Raw genomic sequence first — 25,445 nt, 5'->3', positions numbered from 1 at the left:
GAGTAAGTACCAGGTTAAGGACCTGGAATTAGGCTGGAATTCAATCAAATCCCCAATGAGGAAACTCCAGACTAAGAACACATCAAATGCCTCAAATGAATAAGGCAATAAGTATAGGCAAAATAAAAAGGACAAGATGCATTTCTGAGATGAAGAAAAACACAGTTCATTATTATTTATTAATAGAGGTAATGATGACAGGTAATTGTGAAATGTGAAAGTTGCTATATAGTTTTTGAACACTTGATGGCGCAACAATCCTTCAAATAGTTATGTGTTTCATCATCAGAAGAGATAGCCTAGTGTTTAGAGCGTTGGGTCAGTAACCTAAAGGGCGCTGGATCGAATCCCTGAGCTGACAAGGTAAAAATATTTTGTTCTGCCCCTGAACAAGGCGGTTAACCCACTGTTCCCCGATAGGCCGTCATTGTAAATAAAAATTTGTTCTTAACTGACTTGCCTAGTTAAATAAAGGTGAAATAAAAATAAAAATGATGCTACACTTTGCGCTGACGGTTCTTGCGCCCTATTTCTATCCCCCAATCCTCCTCCCCCTGCACGTGATATTAGATCGGAACATGCGCACACATGGTTAGAATAGGCACATCTGCAATGACGTAAACTGAACCGCCCAGCCTGAAAAAGCTGCCAATTTGAAGCAGCTTGGAACTTGGCTATGGTTCCAGACCGGGTATACTGTATTAAAGGGAGCTATACTTCATCTCAATTTAGCTGTGTTGCATGCACTGTCCTAGACCTAGACTATTTGCTATTATTAAGCAGAGTACTACCTGCGTTATCCAAAAGTAACAACTCAGCAAACACACCAAGTCTATTTTAAAAAGGACAGTTGGGCTATAAATTAGGTATCCTTATTCTTGGGGATAGACTATTTTCTGCAAAGTGAGTTGTATCTTAGCCTGTGCTCCTCTGTTTTCTCAAGGGGAGCGAGCCACTGCAGTAGCGGTATGAGAGTCCAAGAAAAAGAGAATGGCATAAACCGAGAAGAGATGCACAGAGGAGAGAAGTGATCTGGCTACCACGGAACTCAGTGCAGACGAAGTCTATTGTCTGCAATCTGTACTCTACTCTCTACAGTTGGGTTTTGCCGCTGCCAATGAAAATGAAGACGGTAACTATCTGCTTGTAGTCTATCAGCACTCCATAGACACAACTCATGCACATTTAACGGAGCCAACGCAGATCCCTCTTCTTTAAAATCTGTAGGCTATCCATCTTTAGAAAATAACAGAAAATACAAAGACTTATCTTTCACATTGTGGACTACATATTTTGGAAAATCTGTTTTGTGATTTTAGCAAAACGAGAAATAGATCAAAAGTTAAAAAGTATACCCTATAGGCACTTACAATTCCTGACACAGTGTTTGGTGAGTAGCCTAAATGTTGGTTAAAGTTGCAAACTTGCATCCACTATTTATTCCATCATTTTTATAGAACAGTGTAACTTTTAAAACTGGTTTGATGCCTATGAGCACTTGGCATAGCCCAGGATACTTTATCTTGCACTGTTACATTTGTAACTCACTAAAACAGATCCACATCTGTTAGAACAGTCTGTGTGTCTGTCTGTGTCGGCAAAGTCAAACAAACCCAAATTACTTGCCGAGATAGAGTGCCTAGGCTACTAACAATAATGATTCCCGGCATTTTCAAACTCTTTTCGAAATCCCTAAAATAAGAACAGTGCTGGACTGTTTGTATTATATTCCACTTGTAGTTGAATTACATAGCCTCCTAGATTAACAGAAGCAGTGTAAAGTCACTTGATTTTATTTGAGCGATCGGTTGGTCGTTTGGTCGGTCGTTGTAGTCTGATGTATTCGGGCCGAGTGCCAACTGTCTGGGTCAGACGGAGTGGCCAAGTAGATTTAGGCTGCTGTCTGGATATGTGCAGCTATGTTGGTTATATAGCCTTTAGAGAAGATACAACACGCCGCTTCCAACACTATGGATCCTATCCACAGACAGATACCCACCCGTACTGTCTTTACGCGCATCTGATAGATCAGAGGTGATTGGTGGAATTTACGCGTCATTTTCACTAGGACCTAAACTTGGAACCTCGCCTGCGCTTGATTCTAACAGTATGGCATGCAATTTATGAGCTGTGTGAGTGAGTGACCTTCTCTTGAAGAATATCCGGTAAGTGATTTGAAATATAAATGTTTTTATTGATTGATTGATCAATTGCTTGATAGGTTAATGTATGAATGTGTGCGTTATTACATGGTTATTACCTGATTATTACACCTTTACTTCTGCGTTATTTGCGCGTGCACACACACACACACACACACACACACACACACACACACACACACACACACACACACACACACACACACACACACACACACACACACACACACACACACACACACACACACACACACACACACACACACACACACACCACACACACCACACAAACACACACACTGAGAGGACTTGCAGAGACCAACATTGATCTGTTGATTTGCTCCTGGCTGCAGAGAGAATGAGTGGGATAGAGATGACACAACCTGTTATAGAGACAGGTGCTGTGTTGACTGAGGAGGCTGGCGGACATCAGCACACGCTGCTTTTGTACTTGGTCAATGGGTTGTTGTTGTTGTTGACTTGCTGTTGAACGTCTGAGAGGCTGACTTCTCCTTAGGCTGTGGAGATGGTATGGTGTCATAAACATCCTTAAACACACACCTCGGGTTTATCAGGCTGGGATAGAGATGACAGGCTGGTTTAGCAGTACTGGTTTAGCAGGCTGGTTTAGCAGTACTGGTTTATCAGTACTGGTTTAGCAGGCTGGTTTATCAGTACTGGTTTAGCAGGCTGGTTTAGCAGTACTGGTTTAAAAGGCTGGTTTAGCAGTACTGGTTTAGAAGGCTGGTTTAGCAGTACTGGTTTATCAGTTGTTTTGTAGCAGGTATGCTTATTTACCTATGAAATGATGTATTCACAGGTATGCAGATGGATTGGTCAAGACAAGCTTCCAATATAGATCTAGATCTATAGATCTGCTGCATGGGATGTGTTTGAAGAGACTGACGGATCTTCTGCTGGATTCTAGCATCACCACCGCCCATGATTAGTGGCTGACATGAGCTCAGAGGGAAACACCAGTGAGGTCTGGAAGTGTCAGTTGCCCTCAGGAGGAAGCTGAGTGTCTCTGAGACATTCTCTGTGTGAGACCTGGATGAGACGAGAAGAGAAGGAGAAGTAGTGATAACATTTCCCACACAGAGGACCTAAAACCATGGGCTTGTTATGGTGCCAGGCACGCCGGACTGAACGTGTGTTCCTAGCCCGTCAGTAGCACCACCACCCCCCTCAACCCTCCTCCCCCCAACCCCATGTCAGACCTTTCTCTAAATGATGGACATTTTGTGGAAGACGCTGACTTGGATATTGATATTGAGCCTGGTGGTGGTCATGGCTTCCTCTGAATTTCAAAGACTTTCGCACAACTCACAAGGTAGGATTGTGCATTGCTTAATAACCTTGTACTGCAGTGGGCTAAATCATATTCACACAGTGATTCATGGTCGTCTTAGATAGATCTACTTTGAAACAAAAGGATACACCTCAAACAAATGGTTATGGGCTTAAAAAAGAGGACACCTGTACCATGTTAGATATAGAGTATAAATGTATTCCATTTTGAGTTTGCATCCCAATATTACACTTCATATACATCACAGAAGACTGAAATATACCAAAACTGTTTGACATAGAAATACCAGTTTTATTTTTATTTTTTATAACCTTGATTAATTATGAAATTATGAAAAATATGAATAACATTCCACCCATGTGGCCACTAGAGGGCACTATTCGTGATAGAATGCATAAAAGGGGTTTGTGCACATCTCCCTAGGTACTAGAAATGCTCTCCTTCAGAGAAAGTGATTTCTCTAAGCAGTGAGGCAGGTGTAGGTATGGTTGCTGCACATGGTCAGTGGTCAGTCAGTCAGTGAGACATCTGTAACATCTGGTGATCCTGACCTCACTGTTGTTTTAGAGGGATGAATCACAACCTGCTAGCTCTGGCACACTGTGATGTCATGTCTGTCCTGTCACTGTCTGAGTTCCACTATAGACATACACTGACATTCTACTTTCTATGAGTCCTACTATCTGTAGTGTGTATCCTGTATGTATTCTGCAATGGCTAGATCCCTCTCATTTGTCTCTTCCTCCTTCTCTCCTCCTCATGCACCCCTCCTCCGATGGCTCGTCCCTCCATCCCACCGTTCATTATTTTCTGTAAAAGACGAGTACCTGTCCTACTTGCAGCACTACCAGCTGACTGTGCCAGTGCGAGTGAACGAGAACGGGGACTTCCTCAGCTACACTGTGAAACATCACAAGCCCGGTGGCAGGAGACGAACCGCCGACGCCACCAACACCACCATCGGCCCAGAGCCAACCGACCACGCCGAACAGGACCCGGCCCAGTCCCGGCTCTTCTACAGACTGTCGGCTTACGGAAAGCACTTTCACTTAAACCTGACCCTCAACCCCCACCTGGTGTCCAAACATTTCACGGTGGAGTACTGGGGGAGAGAGGGCCTGGAGTGGAGACATGACATGGTGGAGAACTGCCACTATGTAGGATACCTGCAGGATCAGTACAGCTCCACCAGAGTAGCGCTCAGTAACTGTAAGGGCTTGGTGAGTACCATGGGATGTGTTTGGTTCGGCGGTGTGGAATGTGTGATGATGGGATGGAAGAGAGGACAACCTGATCTGTGTGTTTCGTAGAACACCCACCACCACTCTACTCCCCTTCATGGCTTTCTGTGACTTTAGTTTTGAGTATGTCTGAGTGTATTTGTGTATATTTGAGTGTGTTTGAATAGTACTCAAGGACCTGTTTTGTGAGGAGGCCGGGAGGCCCCCATTGACCAGTCTTCTCCCTGTCTGAGTCACAGAGAGTTAATACTATGCCGTCTCTCTGCTCTGCTCTGCTCTGCTTACCTCAGACAAACCCACAGCTCTACAGGATTAGACAGAGTGTAGTTTGCTAAATAGCATGTTGGCCTCCCTCCTCCTGGCACAGTGACACTGTTAGGATAGGGCACAGTGACACTGTTAGGATAGGGCACAGTGACACTGTTAGGATAGGGCACAGTTAGGATAGGGCACAGTGACACTGTTAGGATAGGGCACAGTTAGGATAGGGCACAGTGACACTGTTAGGATAGGGCACAGTTAGAATAGGGCACAGTGACACTGTTAGGATAGGGCACAGTGACACTGTTAGGATAGGGCACAGTGACACTGTCAGGATAGGGCACAGTGACACTGTCAGGATAGGGCACAGTGACACTGTTAGGATAGGGCACAGTGACACTGTTAGGATAGGGCACAGTGACACTGTTAGGATAGGGCACAGTGACACTGTTAGGATAGGGCACAGTGACACTGTTAGGATAGGGCACAGTGACACTGTTAGAATAGGGCACAGTGACACTGTTAGGATAGGGCACAGTGACACTGTTAGGATAGGGCACAGTTAGAATAGGGCACAGTGACACTGTTAGGATAGGGCACAGTGACACTGTTAGGATAGGGCACAGTTAGGATAGGGCACAGTGACACTGTCAGGATAGGGCACAGCTAGGATAGGGCACAGTTAGGATAGGGCACAGTGACACTGTTAGGATAGGGCACAGTGACACTGTCAGGATAGGGCACAGCTAGGATAGGGCACAGTGACACTGTCAGGATAGGGCACAGTTAGGATAGGGCACAGTGACACTGTCAGGATAGGGCACAGTGACACTGTTTAGATAGGGCACAGTGACACTGTCAGGATAGGGCACAGTGACACTGTCAGGATAGGGCACAGTGACACTGTTTAGATAGGGCACAGTGACACTGTCAGGATAGGGCACAGTGACACTGTCAGGATAGGGCACAGTGACACTGTTTAGATAGGGCACAGTGACACTGTTTAGATAGGGCACAGTGACACTGTTAGGATGGGGCACAGTAGGATAAGGCTGATGAGGAAAGCTCTCTACAGGATCATCAGAGCTTTAGTCACAGCCAGCCAGCAAGCCAGCCAACCAGGCAGTCAGCCATCCAGCCAGCCAGTCCACCCACTATAAAGAACCTAACATGCAGCCAGCCAGAAACCAGCCAGCCAACCAGTTAGTCTGCCCACTATAAAGAACCTAACACATAGCCAGCCAACCAGCCAGTCAGTTCACCATAGTGTACGCCACACCTATCCTTCTTAATGGACTGTGACAGTAAGCATGCAGGGCTGTCTTTCTGTTTGCTTACTAAACAGTCAGGACCAACTCTCTTGTTTTGGGGATGCATCAAACTTCTCCTCAGGTTTCAGTTTCCCCAGATATACTAATGCCCAGTCCCAAATCAACCCCTAGCCCCTAACTTACCCCTAGGTATTTGTTGTAGATCTGAAGAGGTTGGATGGATGAGTGTAGGCGATATGGTAATAGCTCCACACAGCCCCAGCCCAGGACTATCTGGTAGTGTCAGATCTATGAGACGTGACTGTTTGGAGGTAAGGGACTAGACAAGGGGGTTATGAACTGGGCTTGAGTTTCTCCAGGGAAAAAATAAAGAAAGGGATTGTGTTGCTTTCTGTGGGCCTTAACGAGGCAGCTAATCAAAGCTTAGGTATTGTTCCTCTTAAAGGTGTTGATCTTAGACTGATGGACTGGCCAGACTGTCTTTGTTAAAACTCACCACTGATGGACTGGCCAGACTGTCTTTGTTAAAACTCACCACTGATGGACTGGCCAGACTGTCTTCGTTAAACCTCACCACTGACGGACTGGCCAGACTGTCTTTGTTAAAACTCACTGCTGATGGACTGGCCAGACTGTCTTCGTTAAAACTCACCGCTGATGGACTGACCAGACTGTCTTTGTTAAAACTCACCACTGATAGACTGGCCAGACTGTCTTCATTAAAACTCACCGCTGATGGACTGACCAGACTGTCTTTGTTAAAACTCACCACTGATGGACTGGCCAGACTGTCTTCATTAAAACTCACCGCTGATGGACTGACCAGACTGTCTTTGTTAAAACTCACCACTGATGGACTGACCAGAATGTCTTCGTTAAAACTCACCACTGATAGACTGCCAGACTGTATTCATTAAAACTCACCACTGATGGACTGACCAGAATGTCTTTGTTAAAACTCACCACTGATAGACTGGCCAGACTGTCTTCATTAAAACTCACCGCTGATGGACTGACCAGACTGTCTTTGTTAAAACTCACCACTGATGGACTGACCAGAATGTCTTCGTTAAAACTCACCGCTGATGGACTGACCAGAATGTCTTTGTTAAAACTCACCATTGATAGACTGGCCAGACTGTCTTTGTTAAAACTCACTGCTGATGGACTGGCCAGACTGTCTTCATTAAAACTCACCACTGATGGACTGACCAGACTGTCTTTGTTAAAACTCAACACTGATAGACTGGCCAGACTGTCTTCATTAAAACTCACCGCTGATGGACTGACCAGACTGTTTTTGTTAAAACTCACCACTGATGGACTGACCAGAATGTCTTCGTTAAAACTCACTGCTGATGGACTGACCAGACTGTCTTTGTTAAAACTCACCATTGATAGACTGGCCAGACTGTCTTCATTAAAACTCACCACTGATGGACTGACCAGACTGACTTTGTTAAAACTCAACACTGATAGACTGGCAGACTGTCTTCATTAAAACTCACCACTGATGGACTGACCAGACTGACTTTGTTAAAACTCAACACTGATAGACTGGCAGACTGTCTTCATTAAAACTCAACACTGATGGACTGACCAGACTGTCTTTGTTAAAACTCACCATTGATAGACTGGCCAGACTGTCTTTGTTAAAACTCACTGCTGATGGACTGGCCAGACTGTCTTCATTAAAACTCACCACTGATGGACTGACCAGACTGTCTTTGTTAAAACTCAACACTGATAGACTGGCCAGACTGTCTTCATTAAAACTCACCGCTGATGGACTGACCAGACTGTTTTTGTTAAAACTCACCACTGATGGACTGACCAGAATGTCTTCGTTAAAACTCACCACTGATAGACTGCCAGACTGTATTCATTAAAACTCACCACTGATGGACTGACCAGAATGTCTTTGTTAAAACTCACCACTGATAGACTGGCCAGACTGTCTTCATTAAAACTCACCGCTGATGGACTGACCAGACTGTCTTTGTTAAAACTCACCACTGATGGACTGACCAGAATGTCTTCGTTAAAACTCACCGCTGATGGACTGACCAGAATGTCTTTGTTAAAACTCACCATTGATAGACTGGCCAGACTGTCTTTGTTAAAACTCACTGCTGATAGACTGGCCAGACTGTCTTCATTAAAACTCACCACTGATGGACTGACCAGACTGTCTTTGTTAAAACTCAACACTGATAGACTGGCCAGACTGTCTTCATTAAAACTCACCGCTGATGGACTGACCAGACTGTTTTTGTTAAAACTCACCACTGATGGACTGACCAGAATGTCTTCGTTAAAACTCACTGCTGATGGACTGACCAGACTGTCTTTGTTAAAACTCACCATTGATAGACTGGCCAGACTGTCTTCATTAAAACTCACCACTGATGGACTGACCAGACTGACTTTGTTAAAACTCAACACTAATAGACTGGCAGACTGTCTTCATTAAAACTCAACACTGATGGACTGACCAGACTGTCTTTGTTAAAACTCACCATTGATAGACTGGCCAGACTGTCTTTGTTAAAACTCACTGCTGATGGACTGGCCAGACTGTCTTCATTAAAACTCACCACTGATGGACTGACCAGACTGTCTTTGTTAAAACTCAACACTGATAGACTGGCCAGACTGTCTTCATTAAAACTCACCGCTGATGGACTGACCAGACTGTTTTTGTTAAAACTCACCACTGATGGACTGACCAGAATGTCTTCGTTAAAACTCACTGCTGATGGACTGACCAGAATGTCTTTGTTAAAACTCACCACTGATAGACTGGCTAGACTGTCTTCATTAAAACTCACCGCTGATGGACTGACCAGACTGTCTTTGTTAAAACTCACCACTGATAGACTGGCCAGACTGTCTTCATTAAAACTCACCGCTGATGGACTGACCAGACTGTCTTTGTTAAAACTCACCACTGATAGACTGGCCAGACTGTCTTCGTTTAAACTCACCACTGATGGACTGGCCAGACTGTCTTCATTAAAACTCACCGCTGATGGACTGACCAGACTGTCTTTGTTAAAACTCACCACTGATAGACTGGCCAGACTCTCTTCATTAAAATTCACAGCTGATGGACTGACCAGACTGTCATTGTTAAAACTTACCACTGATGGACTGACCAGACTGTCTTTGTTAAAACTCACCACTGATGGACTGACCAGAATGTCTTTGTTAAAATTCACCACTGATAGACTGCCATACTGTCTTCATTAAAATTCACAGCTGATGGACTGACCAGACTGTCATTGTTAAAACTTACCACTGATAGACTGGCCAGACTGTCTTCATTAAAACTCACCGCTGATGGACTGACCAGACTGTCTTTGTTAAAACTCACCACTGATGGACTGACCAGACTGTCTTTGTTAAAACTCACCACTGATAGACTGCCAGACTGTCTTCATTAAAACTCACCACTGATGGACTGACCAGAATGTCTTTGTTAAAACTCACCACTGATAGACTGGCCAGACTGTCTTCATTAAAACTTACCGCTGATGGACTGACCAGACTGTCTTTGTTAAAACTCCCCACTGATGGACTGACCAGAATGTCTTCGTTAAAACTCACCACTGATAGACTGCCAGACTGTCTTCATTAAAACTCACCACTGATGGACTGACCAGACTGTCTTTGTTAAAACTCACCACTGATGGACTGACCAGAATGTCTTCGTTAAAACTCACCACTGATGGACTGACCAGACTGTCTTCATTAAAACTCACCACTGATGGACTGACCAGACTGTCTTTGTTAAAACTCACCACTGATGGACTGACCAGACTGTCTTTGTTAAAACTCACCACTGATAGACTGCCAGACTGTCTTCATTAAAACTCACCACTGATGGACTGCCAGACTGTCTCTTATCCTCCCTCTTATCCCCCCTCTATCTCTTATCCCCTTTTATCCCCCCTCTTAACCCCCTCTTATCCCCCCTCTTATCACCCCTCTTATCCCCTTTTATCCCTCATCTTAACCCCCTCTTATCACCCCTCTTATCCCCTTTTATCCCCCCTCTTAACCCCCTCTTAACCCCCCTCTTAACCCCCTTTTATACCCCCTTTTATCACCCCTCTCATCCCTTCTCTTATCCCCCTCCTTATCCCTCCTATTATACCCCCTCTCATCCCCCCTCTCATCACCCCTCTCATCCCTTCTCTTATCCCCTTCTTATCCCCCCTCTTATACCACCTTATCCACCCTCTTATCACCCTATCCCCTCTCATCCCCCCTATTTTACTTTGAAACATCTCAGAAGAAGAAGGAAGCTCTGTTCCTCTGTTCCTCTGTTCCTCTGTTCCTCTGTTCCTCTGTTCCTCTGTTCCTCTGTTCCGATCACAATTATGTGGAGAAAAACATGTATTACTGTTGCTGAGACCAAATGTACAGTATCATAAATTGAATTAGGTCTGTTTCGCCTCTGACCATTTTAATAGTACCAAAAATGGACAAAACTGAAATGTATCTGAAGTGTAATCTTGTAAATTGCTAGACGTATTTGATATCTTGACATCACACTCTGCTAGGCATTTATCAAATCTGGGTTTCTTGCCGGAGTGTGCCAAGTTGTCATATTTGGTTAATTGGTTTCGTTGTGGGTTTTTACGGAGGGAAACAGCGTGCCAATGTTTTTTATAAACACATTCTGAAGTACTTTTTCAATTTATGTTACAAAGGGGGTGTTCAAGGGCAGAGAGCTGTGTACTCTGGTTCCAGTCCCAGTAATTACTGCGTTGTTCTAGGTGTAATTGGTTGTTATAACATGATTTATCAAATTGCTTCAGAGTGTGGGGTGTTTCTACATCTGACTGCAATGCAACACACAGAGCAGAGCAGAACAGAGCTATGTGCTGCAGCCTGCAATGTTATGTGACTGAGGCTGTAACACACCATTAGCCATTTAGCCCTGACTCAGGCTGTAACACACCATTAGCCATTTAGCCCTGACTCAGGCTGTAACACGCCATTAGCCATTTAGCCCTGACTCAGGCTGTAACACACCATTAGCCATTTAGCTCTGACTCAGGCTGTAACACACCATTAGCCATTTAGCCCTGACTCAGGCTGTAACACGCCATTAGCCATTTAGCCCTGACTCAGGCTGTAACACACCATTAGCCATTTAGCCCTGACTCAGGCTGTAACACACCATTAGCCATTTAGCTCTGACTCAGGCTGTAACACACCATTAGCCATTTAGCCCTGACTCAGGCTGTAACACGCCATTAGCCATTTAGCCCTGACTCAGGCTGTAACACGCCATTAGCCATTTAGCCCTGACTCAGGCTGTAACACACCATTAGCCATTTAGCTCTGACTCAGGCTGTAACACACCATTAGCCATTTAGCCCTGACTCAGGCTGTAACACGCCATTAGCCATTTAGCCCTGACTCAGGCTGTAACACACCATTAGCCATTTAGCCCTGACTCAGGCTGTAACACACCATTAGCCATTTAGCCCTGACTCAGGCTGTAACACACCATTAGCCATTTAGCCCTGACTCAGGCTGTAACACACCATTAGCCATTTAGCCCTGACTCAGGCTGTAACACACCATTAGCCATTTAGCCCTGACTCAGGATGTAACACGCCATTAGCTATTTAGCCCTGACCCAGGATGTAACACGCCATTAGCTATTTAGCCCTGACCCAGGGTGCCAATCATTTCACAGATGATTCTAGTTGTGCTGAACAAAGCGTTCAACCTGGTTAATAATAATAATACTGGTTAATAATAATAATACTGGTTAATAATACTCATTAGTATAACAATATGTTGATGACTATAATGAAAATGGTTATTTGTTAAAAGTAATTTCATATAAACAGCTTAAAATGGTTTACTGTAAGGCCATTTAGGCTGGTCGTACTTGGAATTACTTTTGGCAAAATTGTTAGATATTTTTTAAGGGTGTTATGTAATTATTTAAAAAGTGCAATAAGATCAATTGAAATGTTGTGTTTAAGTGTGTGTGTTGTGACATTGTTTGCATTCTTTGCTTATAACCTGTCTCTCTCGATGTTCTTGTTTCTCAACAAGCACGGCGTTATTACAACAGAAGAAGAGCAATATTTAATAGAGCCACTCAAGAATATATCCTCCACAACTTCCAGCCAATGGGACCAGGGAGAAGGACAGCAGCATGTTATATATAAAAAGTCTTCCATCCCCTCGCCGCAGCAGCAACCCAGCCAACACGAGTTCAGCTGTGGCATCTCAGGTTGGTGAAGAATCTTCTCTTCTCTGCTCTTCTCTGCGCTTCTCTTCTCTGCTCTTCTCTTCTCTGCTCTTCTCTTCTCTGCTCTTCTCTTCTCTGCTCTTCCCTTCTCTACTCTTCCCTTCTCTGCTCTCCCCTCCCCAGCTCCCCCCCTCCCCTCCCCTCACTGCCCCCCCCCCCCCCCTCCCCTCTTCTCAGCCTGGACCGACTCTGAGCTGGGTGACTGACGTAAACAAGCAGCTATACATAGCAGGACAGAGGAAGTGCTGGTTTGGTTCTAGGCCCAGGTTCCGGTGGATATGACCATGCTGCTGTAAGCTTGACCCGTTCTGGCCTCTACTCAGCCTGGTGTATACACCAGAAACTGATCCTAAAAAGGCTTTGTGACTGGGCACTATAGAACTAGAGCAACTACTACCACTGAATTCAAATGGACGCTCCTTTTCTCATTAAGTGTTTTTATGAACAATACACATACTCTGGCCCTCCGCAGAGCTGTGTCCTGTGAGATGTGGTGTGGTGGGATGGGAATTGGAGGGGAACCAGGTGGATGTGGAGGTATTTGGTCCAAGGTCTTATAAGTAGCAGCGAAGGCTGTCATGGGCAGGAAGTTGGCGTGCCCTGACATGTTCTATCTTATAGCCCTTCCCCAGAGCATCTGGGCCATAAAGGAAGGGAAGCCTTCAGCTGCAAGGTTCAAAGGGCCAGATTCCCAATGTGTGTCTGACTGCAACCCTCTCCTGACTCTGCTCTGGCTATGCCTTCATGGATATACAGTACCAGTCAAAAGTTTGGACACACCTACTCATTCAAAGTTTTTCTTTATTTGTACTATTTTATACATTGTAGAATTATAGTGAAGACATCAGAACTATTAAATAACAAATATGGAATCATGTAGTAACCAAAAAGTGTTAAACAAATCAAAACATATTTTAGATTTTAGATTCTTCAAAGTAGCCACCCTTTGCCTTGATGACAGCTTTGCACACTCTTGGCATTCTCTCAACCAGCTTCACCTGGAATGCTTTTCCAACAGTCTTGAAGGAGTTCCCACATATACTGAGAACTTGTTGGCTGCTTTTCCTTCAGTATGCGGTCCAACTCATCCCAAACCATCTCAATTGGGTTGAGGTTGGGTGATTGCTGTGTTAGTGTATGTCAGTTGTTTTGTCTGAAACTTTGTTCCCCCTGGTGCTATTGGACCAGGTCTCTCTTGGAAAAGAGATGTTATCTCATTGAGAAAAACCTGTATAAGATAAAGGTTAAAAAATAATAATAATAATTGTGGAGGGCAGGTCATCTGATGCAGCACACCATCACTCTCCTTCCTGGTCAAATAGCCCTCACACAGCCTGGAGGTGTGTTGGGTCATTGTCCTGTTGAAAAACAAAAGATAGTCCCACTAAGCGCAAACCAGATGGGATGGCATATCTCTGCAGAATGCTGTGGTAGCCATGCTGGTTAAGTGTGCCTTGAATTCTACATGTAAATAAATCACAGACAGTGTCACCAGCAAAGCATCCCCACACCATGACACCTCCTTCTCCATGCTTCACGGTGGGAACCACACATGCAGAGATCATCCGTTCACCTACTCTGCATCTCACAAAGAAACGGCGGTTGGAACCAACAATCTCATCAGACCAAAGGACAGATTTCCACCAGTGTAATGTCCATTGCTCGTGTTTCTTGGCCCAAGCAAGTCTCTTCTTCTTATTGGTGTCCTTTAGTAGTGGTTTCTTTGCAGCAATTTGACTATGAAGGCCTGATTCACACAGTCTCCTCTGAACAGTTGATGTTGAGAGGTGTCTGTTACTTGAACTCTGTGAAGCATTTATTTGGGCTGCAATTTCTGAGGCTGGTAACTCTAATGAACTTATCCTCTGCAGCAGAGGTAACTCTGGGTCTTCCTTTCATGTGGCGGTCGTCATGAGAGCCAGTTTCATCATAGCGCATCATAGCGCATGGTTTTAGCGACTGCACTTGAAGAAACGTTCAAAGTTCTTGACATTTTCCAGATTGACTGACCTTCATGTCTTAAAGTAATGATAGACTGTCGTTTCTATTTGCTTATTTGAACTGTTCTTGTCATAATATGGACTTGGTCTTTTACCAAATAGGGCTATCTTCTGTATACCACCCCTACCTTGTCACAACACAACTTATTGGTTAAAACGCATTAAGGAGTAAAGAAATTCCACACATTTTATTTTAACAAGGCACAGCTGTTAATTGAAATGCATTCCAAGTGACTACCTCATGAATCTGTTCGAGTGAATTCCAAGTGTGCAAAACTGTCATAAAGGCAAAGGTTGGAATCTCAAATATATAAAAAAATCATGTTTAACACTTTTTTGGTTACTACATGATTCCATGTGTTATTTCATAGTTTTGATGTCTTCACTATTATTCTACAATGTAGAAAATAGTAAAAATAAAGAAAAACCATGGAATGAGTAGGTGTGTCCAAACCTTTGACTGGTACTGTATATCTGATTGTTTCATTGTGTTTTAATTTAGTGAATAGTTTTTTTAATGTTGATAAATGTTTAATAAATAATAATTATTGGTTATCAAATCATCAGTATTTTCTAATCTTCCTGGAATGTTTCTATTGAGGTGAACAGTATCAAACGCTCCCTTTCTTTTTGAAGGTACCCTGTGAAGATGATCATCAGATGAACCATTTCCTATAATCACCTGAGATGGTTCTTTTTCACAGCATATCATCAGACAACAACTTTACTCACTTGGTTGAGCATCTTTTTTCTCTCCCTCCTTCATCCGCAGACCTCCCCTGCCAACATAGCACTCCTTCCCCAACCTCTCCAACCTCCTCCTCTCACTCCTTCTCTCCCACCCCAGCCCCTGGGTCCAACAGTTCCCAGCCCCTTCCCAGTGGGGGCTACAGACAGAGGCGGTCGGTCAGCATGGAGCGCTTCGTTGAGACCCTGGTGGTAGCTGATAAGATGATGGTTGGTTACCATGGACGCAAAGACATCGAGCACTATATCCTGTCTGTGATGAATATTGTAAGTTTGATCCTGCTTTTCGCTTTGATTACTGTTGTTTTGTCTCAAAGAAAAGCCTGACAATAGAGTTGGAGTCAATCACTTGGGCTTCCGAGTGGCGCAGCGTCACTACAGTCCCTGGTTCAAATCCAGGCTGAATCACATCCGGCCGTGATTGGGAGTCCCATACGGCGGCGCACAATTGGCCCAGTGTCGTCCGGGTTTGGCCGCTGTAGGCCATCATTGTAAATTTAACTGACTTGATTAGTCAAATTAAGGTCAAAAAACAATTCAAATGGGTTCATGTCAATGGTCTAATGTAGTGTTTTCCTCATCTCCTGCCCTGCGTTAGTTTGAGTGCACAGAATATTACAAAGCAGTCAGGACTCACTTTCACCTGTCCAGGTCTTTCACATCAATACAGATGAAGACTGGAGGATATTAAGATGCACCTCTAGCTTGCTGATATTGGAAACAGGCCAATGTAGAGTATTACAACAGGAACAATGGACTTATTCGAAGCGTGTCTCTCTTTGGATAGAATTTTGTTTTCATGATCATTTTAACAGAATGTTCTCTCTAACTGAAAACAGACATTTAAATCGCAGCGTGATCTGGATGTGTGGTTGCTGTTTTCAACCCCAGTATGTGTGAAGAAAACAATGATCCAGTGTTGTGACAGTTTGTCTGACTTTGTGTCTTTTCTTCTTTTCTGGAGGTCAGGTTGCCAAACTTTACCGTGATGCCAGCCTAGGAAATGTTGTGAACATTATAGTAACTCGCCTGATTGTACTGACTGAGGACCAGGTGAGGGCACTCTTCTCTCTGTCTTCCTCTTTCTCTCTCTGTCTTTTTCTCTCGCTGTCTTCCTCTTTCTCTCTCTATCTTCCCTTTTCTCTCTCTGTCTTCCTTTTTCTCTCTCTGTCTTCCTCTTTCTCTCTCTGTCTTTTTCTCTCTCTGTCTTCCTCTTTCTCTCTCTGTCTTCCTTTTTCTCTCTCTGTCTTCTTCTTTCTCTCTCTATCTTCCCTTTTCTCTCTCTGTCTTTTTCTCTCTCTGTCTTCCTTTTTCTCTCTCTGTCTTCCCTTTTCTCTCTCTGTCTTCCTCTTTCTCGCTCTGTCTTCCCTTTTCTCTCTCTGTCTTCCTCTTTCTATCTCTGTCTTCCTCTTTCTCTCTCTTTATTTCTCTCTCTGTCTTCCTCTTTCTCTCTCTTTATTTCTCTCTCTCTGTATTTCTCTCTCTCTGTCATCCTCTTTCTCTCTCTTTATTTCTCTCTCTCTGTCTTCCTCTTTCTCTCTCTGTCTTCCTCTTTCTCTCTCTGTCTTCCTCTTTCTCTCTCTGTCTTCCCTTTTCTCTCTCTGTCTTCCCCTTTCTCTCTCTGTCTTCCTTTTTCTCTCTCTGTCTTCCCCTTTCTCTCTCTGTCTTCCTTTTTCTCTCTCTGTCTTCCCTTTTCTCTCTCTGTCTTCCTTTTTCTCTCTCTGTCTTCCCTTTTCTCTCTCTGTCTTCCCTTTTCTCTCTATGTCTTCCTCTTTCTATCTCTGTCTTCCTCTTTCTATCTCTGTCTTCCTCTTTCTCTCTCTGTATTTCTCTCTCTCTGTCTTCCTTTTTCTCTCTCTGTCTTCTTCTTTCTCTCTCTATCTTCCCTTTTCTCTCTCTGTCTTTTTCTCTCTCTGTCTTCCTTTTTCTCTCTCTGTCTTCCCTTTTCTCTCTCTGTCTTCCTCTTTCTCGCTCTGTCTTCCCTTTTCTCTCTCTGTCTTCCTCTTTCTCGCTCTGTCTTCCCTTTTCTCTCTCTGTCTTCCTCTTTCTATCTCTGTCTTCCTCTTTCTCTCTCTTTATTTCTCTCTCTGTCTTCCTCTTTCTCTCTCTTTATTTCTCTCTCTCTGTATTTCTCTCTCTCTCTCATCCTCTTTCTCTCTCTTTATTTCTCTCTCTCTGTCTTCCTCTTTCTCTCTCTGTCTTCCTCTTTCTCTCTCTGTCTTCCCTTTTCTCTCTCTGTCTTCCCCTTTCTCTCTCTGTCTTCCTTTTTCTCTCTCTGTCTTCCCTTTTCTCTCTCTGTCTTCCCTTTTCTCTCTATGTCTTCCTCTTTCTATCTCTGTCTTCCTCTTTCTCTCTCTGTATTTCTCTCTCTCTGTCTTCCTCTTTCTATCTCTGTCTTCCTCTTTCTCTCCCTGTATTTCTCTCTCTATGTCTTCCTCTTTCTATCTCTGTCTTCCTCTTTCTCTCCCTGTATTTCTCTCTCTATGTCTTCCTCTTTCTATCTCTGTCTTCCTCTTTCTATCTCTGTCTTCCTCTTTCTCTCTCTGTATTTCTCTCTCTCTGTCTTCCTCTTTCTCTCTCTGTATTTCTCTCTCTCTGTCTTCCTCTCTCTCTGTCTTCCTATTTCTCTCTATGTCTTCCTCTTTCTCTCTCTGTCTTCCTCTCTCTCTGTCTTCCTCTTTCTTTCTCTGTCTTCCTCTCTCTCTGTCTTCCTCTTTCTCTGTATCTCTCTGCTTCTTTCTCTCTCTGTCTTTCTCTCAATCTCTCTTCCTCTCTCTTCCTCTCTCTCTCTCTCTCTCTCTCTCTCTCTCTCTCTCTCTCTCTCTCTCTCTCTCTCTCTCTCTCTCTCTCTCTCTCTCTCTGTCTCCATCTTTCTCTTTACATCTCTCTTTCTCTCTCTGTTTTCCTCGGCCTCTCTCTTTGTTCCTCTCTCTTTCTATCCACATCAACATAAATGTATTTCTCTAATCTCAGTTAAAATGTATCTGTTTTGGTTACTTATTATGCAATAACATAGTTATTCCAAACAGTTGGGAGAGAGAGTAGAAGGATGAAAGAGAGGTGAGAGAGGAGAGGACTGAAAAGATGAGACAAGAGGACACCAGAGTAGATGAGTGAGAAGAGAGAGAAGAGGAAAAGAGAGAGGATAGGAAGCATCTACCATATGTCTGCCGCCACTAAAGACGAAGCTCAGGAGATGAGCTCAGACTTCTACCCTCAGGGGGATTTGATTGAGGATTTTTTACATTCAATCTATATAGTGTAGGTTTGATGAGAGAAACAGAGTGAACTGTACATCTAGCCTCAGTCTATAGAGGATGGACTCCAGCAGAGATGAATACCTCTTCATTCATTCTCCATTTTAAGACTGAACCCCATATACTTTTCCCAGATGGAGTGTAATATGAATATATTGATGATTAGAATATTCTGTCATAGATGTATCATATGGATTAGCTTAACGGATAAGTCAGAATCCTGTCAAATGGTGGACATGGTTTTAATAAGCTTGTATACTATTGTTTTCAACTGATGCTTTTGACTATGACGGACTAATCCTAACTTAAAACATAAGTCATACATTGATGTCAATGGGAGATTTAAGTGAAAGTCTGAGTGGCTTGCATTAATCTTAATTCAGCACTAGATATGCCAAGCATGAATTTTAATTCAGCACTAGATATGTCAAGTGCAGAATGTTGGGGCTGTTCTGTATGGAAAGCTGGGTTCTGTGTGTTCAGACTGTGTTGTGTGTTCTGGGTTGTGGATGTGTTCAGACTGTTCTGGGTTGTGGATGTATTCAGACTGTTCTGGGTGTGGATGTATTCAGACTGTTCTGGGTGTGGATGTATTCAGACTGTTCTGGGTGGTAGATGTATTCAGACTGTTCTGGGTTGTGGATGTATTCAGACTGTTCTGGGTGGTAGATGTATTCAGACTGTTCTGGGTGGTAGATGTATTCAGACTGTTCTGGGTGTGGATGTATTCAGACTGTTCTGGGTGGTAGATGTATTCAGACTGTTCTGGGTTGTGGATGTATTCAGACTGTTCTGGGTGGTAGATGTATTCAGACTGTTCTGGGTGTGGATGTATTCAGACTGTTCTGGGTGGTAGATGTATTCAGACTGTTCTGGGTGTGGATGTATTCAGACTGTTCTGGGTGGTAGATGTATTCAGACTGTTCTGGGTTGTGGATGTATTCAGACTGTTCAGGGTTGTGGATGTATTCAGACTGTTCTGGGTGGTAGATGTATTCAGACTGTTCTGGGTGGTAGATGTATTCAGACTGTTCTGGGTTGTGGATGTATTCAGACTGTTCTGGGTGTGGATGTATTCAGACTGTTCTGGGTGGTAGATGTATTCAGACTGTTCTGGGTGTGGATGTATTCAGACTGTTCTGGGTGGTAGATGTATTCAGACTGTTCTGGGTTGTGGATGTATTCAGACTGTTCTGGGTGGTAGATGTATTCAGACTGTTCAGGGTGGTAGATGTATTCAGACTGTTCAGGGTTGTGGATGTATTCAGACTGTTCTGGGTTGTGGATGTATTCAGACTGTTCTGGGTGGTAGATGTATTCAGACTGTTCTGGGTGGTAGATGTATTCAGACTGTTCAGGGTGGTAGATGTATTCAGACTGTTCTGGGTTGTGGATGTGTTCAGACTGTTCTGGGTGGTAGATGTATTCAGACTGTTCTGGGTTGTGGATGTATTCAGACTGTTCTGGGTTGTGGATGTATTCAGACTGTTCTGGGTTGTGGATGTATTCAGACTGTTCTGGGTTGTGGATATATTCAGACTGTTCAGGGTTGTGGATGTATTCAGACTATTCTGGGTTGTGGATGTATTCAGACTGTTCTGGGTTGTGGATGTATTCAGACTGTTCAGGGTTGTGGATGTATTCAGACTGTTCAGGGTTGTGGATGTATTCAGACTGTTCAGGGTTGTGGATGTATTCAGACTGTTCTGGGTTGTGGATGTATTCAGACTGTTCAGGGTGGTAGATGTATTCAGACTGTTCTGGGTTGTGGATGTATTCAGACTGTTCTGGGTTGTGGATGTATTCAGACTGTTCAGGGTTGTGGATGTATTCAGACTGTTCTGGGTGGTAGATGTATTCAGACTGTTCTGGGTTGTGGATGTATTCAGACTGTTCTGGGTGGTAGATGTATTCAGACTGTTCTGGGTGGTAGATGTATTCAGACTGTTCTGGGTGGTAGATGTATTCAGACTGTTCTGGGTTGTGGATGTATTCAGACTGTTCAGGGTTGTGGATGTATTCAGACTGTTCTGGGTGGTAGATGTATTCAGACTGTTCAGGGTTGTGGATGTATTCAGACTGTTCTGGGTTGTGGATGTATTCAGACTGTTCTGGGTTGTGGATGTATTCAGACTGTTCAGGGTTGTGGATGTATTCAGACTGTTCTGGGTGGTAGATGTATTCAGACTGTTCTGGGTTGTGGATGTATTCAGACTGTTCTGGGTTGTGGATGTATTCAGACTGTTCTGGGTTGTGGATGTATTCAGACTGTTCTGGGTTGTGGATGTATTCAGACTGTTCTGGGTGGTAGATGTATTCAGACTGTTCAGGGTTGTGGATGTATTCAGACTGTTCTGGGTTGTGGATGTATTCAGACTGTTCTGGGTGGTAGATGTATTCAGACTGTTCAGGGTTGTGGATGTATTCAGACTGTTCTGGGTGGTAGATGTATTCAGACTGTTCTGGGTTGTGGATGTATTCAGACTGTTCAGGGTTGTGGATGTATTCAGACTGTTCTGGGTGGTAGATGTATTCAGACTGTTCAGGGTTGTGGATGTATTCAGACTGTTCTGGGTTGTGGATGTATTCAGACTGTTCTGGGTTGTGGATGTATTCAGACTGTTCAGGGTTGTGGATGTGTTCAGACTGTTCTGGGTTGTGGATTCAGACTGTGTTGTAATGTGTGCTGTATGTTCTATCCAGCCCAACCTGGAGATCAACCATCATGCAGACAAGTCTCTAGACAGCTTCTGTAAGTGGCAGAAGTCTATCCTCAGTCACCAAGGAGACGGGAACAGCATTCTGGAGAACGGCATGGCTCACCATGACAACGCTGTCCTCATCACAAGGTAGGAATCTCTTCTCTTTCTATCTGACCTGTTACCCTCTGGGGGAAGAACAGAGACACCTGGATGGGGGAAAGGTTCTACTCTCCAACCTCACACACACACACACACACACACACACACACACACACACACACACACACACACACACACACACACACACACACACACACACACACACACACACACACACACACACACACACACACTCTCATGCTGTTATTATTATTAAACATTTATTTAGATGACTCATTGGACAATGAGAGCATGTTTACTTAAATACTTTAGCAGTCCTACCTTAGAAGTCCTTCCACCTTCCGACTCTGTCCTTCCGACTCTGTCCTTCCGTCTCTGTCCTTCCGACTCTGTCCTTCCGTCTCTGTCCTTCCGTCTCTGTCCTTCCGACTCTGTCCTTCCGACTCTGTCCTTCCGTCTCTGTCCTTACGACTCTGTCCTTCCGTCTCTGTCCTTCCGTCTCTGTCCTTCCGACTCTGTCCTTCCGTCTCTGTCCTTCCGACTATGTCCTTCCGTCTCTGTGTTTCCGACTCTGTCCTTCCGTCTCTGTCCTTCCGACTCTGTCCTTCCGTCTCTGACCTTCCGACTCTGTCCTTCCGACTATGTCCTTCCGTCTCTGTCCTTCCGTCTCTGTCCTTCCGTCTCTGTCCTTCCGACTATGTCCTTCCGTCTCTGTCCTTCCGACTATGTCCTTACGACTCTGTCCTTCCGTCTCTGTCCTTCCGACTCTGTCCTTCCGTCTCTGTCCTTACGACTCTGTCCTTCCGACTCTGTCCTTCAGTCTATGTCCTTCAGTCTCTGTCCTTCCACCTTCCGACTCTGTCCTTCCGTCTCTGTCCCTCCTTCTCTGTCCTTCCGTCTCTGTCCTTCTGACTCTGTCCCTCCTTTTCTGTCCTTCCGTCTCTGTCCTTCCGACTCTGTCCTTCCGTCTCTGTCCTTCCGACTCTGTCCTTCCGTCTCTGTCCTTCCGACTCTGTCCTTCCGACTCTGTCCTTCCGTCTCTGTCCTTCCGTCTCTGTCCTTCCGTCTCTGTCCTTCCGTCTCTGTCCTTACGACTCTGTCCTTCCGTCTCTGTCCTTCCGACTCTGTCCTTCCGACTCTGTCCTTCCGACTCTGTCCTTCCGTCTCTGTCCTTCCGTCTCTGTCCTTCCGTCTCTGTCCTTACGACTCTGTTCTTCCGACTCTGTCCTTCCGTCTCTGTCCTTCCGACTCTGTCCTTCCGTCTCTGTCCTTCCGACTCTGTCCTTCCGTCTCTGTCCTTCCGACTCTGCTTCCGTCTCTGTCCTTCCGTCTCTGTTCTTCCGTCTCTGTCCTTCCGTCTCTGTCCTTCCGTCTCTGTCCTTCCGTCTCTGTTTTTCCGTCTCTGTCATTCCGTCTCCGGGCTTCCGTCTCTGTTCTTCCGTCTCTGTCCTTCCGACTCTGTTCTTCCGTCTCTGTGCTGCGTTGGCATTACACAGCCAGAACACTACAGTAACTTTGAAACACACAGCCAAGTCATTACTCATATCTATTACTGGCTTCAGTCTGTATGTAGTACCTACTGTACTGTACCTCTTACAGCTACTGACAACGGGAAACTATCCTCTCAGTTATACCAGTCATACTACAATTAATGCATGGTAACCTTGTTGCAGCAAAATCTATTTCATTACCTGCTATTGGCTAAATTGTTGCCTGAGCTGTTTTGACAACATAACCTAGCAACTAACGTGTGTATTCCTTACTTGTTTTGACTGCAGGGGGGTTGCCGTTTTGTGGGTTAAATGGCATGGGTTAAAGCCCTGCTTTTGTCTCTCCCTGCCTGGTTGTGTACAAACCAGGTTTTCTACTAATGTTAGACTAGTGCTAGTTTACTTTAGCTGTTTGTAAGGCGTCTAGGTGTAGCAAGTAAGGCGGGGTCAGGCGCAGGAGATGAGTAATAAACGTAACTTTACTCATAACAATAACTATTCCAAGAAGGAAAATAATCAAGCTCACAAAATGAGACCAACTTACAACGAACAAACACGCACAAAACCATGGGGGAAACAGAGGGTTAAATAAGAAACATATAATTATGGGAATGGAAACCAGGTGTGTACAATGAAGCCAAAACAAATGGAAAATGAAACGTGGATCGGTGGCGGCTAGAAAACCGGTGACGTTGAGCGCCAAACGCCGCCCGAACAAGGAGAGGGACCAACTTCGGCGGAAGTCATGACAATGTTTGTCTGTCAAGTAAAGTTCTCCAGCTCCTTTTCAGAGTCCTGTTGTTGTAAAGTTACCACTTTGTGAGCCATCCATAGGAGTGACCATAAAGATAGGGGTGGCAGGTAACCTAGTGCTTAAGAGCTTTGGGACAGTTGCCAAAAGGTTGCTGGTTCAAATCCCCGATCAGAATACATGAAAAATCTGCCAATGTGCCCTTTAGCAAGGCACTTAATGCACATTTCTCCTGTAAGCTGCTTTTTTTTTATTTTTTTTTATAAGATAAAGCAAAGCAGTGCGACAAAAACAACACTAAGTTACACATGGGATAAACAAACGTACGGTCAATAACACAATAGAAAAATATGTATGCAGTGTGTGCAAATGAATTAAGGAGGTAAGGCAATAAATAGGCCATAGTGGCGAAGTAATTACAATTTAGCAATTTACACTGGAGTGATATATGTGCAGATGTGGATGAAGTAGAAATACTGGTGTGCAAAAGAGCAGAAAACAAAAACAAATATGGGATGAGGTAGGTAGTTGGTTGGATGGGCTATTTACAGATGGGCTGTGTACAGCTGAAGCGATCGGTAAGCTGCTCTGACAGCTGATGCTTAAAGTTAGTGAGGGAGATATAAGTCTCCAACTTCAGTGATTTTTATATTTCGTTCCAGTCATTGGCAGCAGAGAACTGGAAGGAAAGGCGGCCAAAGAGGTGTTGGCTTTGGGGATGACTAGTGAAATATACCTGCTGGAGCGCGTGCTACGTGTGGGAGTTGCTATGGTGACCAGTGAGCTGCTTTGGATAAGAGTGTCTGCTAAATGACTAAAATGTAGATAGTAGGTAAGGCTTAACATGCCAAACTTCTCTAATGTTACTGACCGTAGTTGGGAGCCTTAGAAGTTATGTTGCCATTGTGATGCCAGAAGGCTACTGAAGGGGTTTTATGGAGTGCTGACTGCAGCCGTCTGTTTTGTCCGTATTTATTGAAGAACTGGTCTGTACTGGTAAACTTACATCACCTCAGCCTTCTGCTGCTACAGGGACTGGTCTGTACTGGTAAACTTACATCACCTCAGCCTTCTGCTGCTACAGGGACTGGTCTGTACTGGTAAACTTACATCACCTCAGCCTTCTGCTGCTACAGGGACTGGTCTGTACTGCTAAACTTACATCACCTCAGCCTTCTGCTGCTACAGGGACTGGTCTGTACTGGTAAACTTACATCACCTCAGCCTTCTGCTGCTACAGGGACTGGTCTATACTGGTAAACTTACATCACCCCAGCCTTCTGCTGCTACAGGGACTGGTCTGTACTGGTAAACTTACATCACCTCAGCCTTCTGCTGCTACAGGGACTGGTCTGTACTGGTAAACTTACATCACCCCAGCCTTCTGCTGCTACAGGGACTGGTCTGTACTGGTAAACTTACATCACCTCAGCCTTCTGCTGCTACAGGGACTGGTCTGTACTGGTAAACTTACATCACCTCAGCCTTCTGCTGCTACAGGGACTGGTCTGTACTGGTAAACTTCCATCACCTCAGCCTTCTGCTGCTACAGGGACTGGTCTGTACTGGTAAACTTACATCACCTCAGCCTTCTGCTGCTACAGGGACTGGTCTGTACTGGTAAACTTACATCACCTCAGCCTTCTGCTGCTACAGGGACTGGTCTGTACTGGTAAACTTACATCACCTCAGCCTTCTGCTGCTACAGGGACTGGTCTGTACTGGTAAACTTACATCACCTCAGCCTTCTGCTGCTACAGGGACTGGTCTGTACTGGTAAACTTACATCACCTCAGCCTTCTGCTGCTACAGGGACTGGTCTGTACTGGTAAACTTACATCACCCCAG

General features: G+C 44.5%; 1 protein-coding gene across 1 annotated transcript in view; it reads left to right on the top strand.

The window, feature by feature from the left end:
* Positions 1–668: 668 nt before the first annotated feature.
* The window catches only part of LOC129811817 (A disintegrin and metalloproteinase with thrombospondin motifs 6-like), a 194,233-nt gene continuing 169,456 nt past the window's right edge, over positions 669–25,445 (top strand). Inside the window, exons 1-7 of the mRNA XM_055863455.1 lie at positions 669–1,132; positions 2,983–3,495; positions 4,294–4,694; positions 12,332–12,512; positions 15,303–15,544; positions 16,247–16,330; positions 21,238–21,383. Coding sequence (XP_055719430.1) covers positions 3,393–3,495; positions 4,294–4,694; positions 12,332–12,512; positions 15,303–15,544; positions 16,247–16,330; positions 21,238–21,383 — 1,157 coding nt within the window. The 5' untranslated portion in view covers positions 669–1,132; positions 2,983–3,392. The remainder of the gene's footprint in view (positions 1,133–2,982; positions 3,496–4,293; positions 4,695–12,331; positions 12,513–15,302; positions 15,545–16,246; positions 16,331–21,237; positions 21,384–25,445) is intronic.

The sequence above is a fragment of the Salvelinus fontinalis genome, chromosome 2 (assembly GCF_029448725.1).
Source record: "Salvelinus fontinalis isolate EN_2023a chromosome 2, ASM2944872v1, whole genome shotgun sequence".
NCBI classification, from domain to species: domain Eukaryota; kingdom Metazoa; phylum Chordata; class Actinopteri; order Salmoniformes; family Salmonidae; genus Salvelinus; species Salvelinus fontinalis.
The sequence above is the reverse complement of the archived record's forward strand: the minus strand, read 5'-3'. Positions and strand labels throughout refer to the sequence as shown.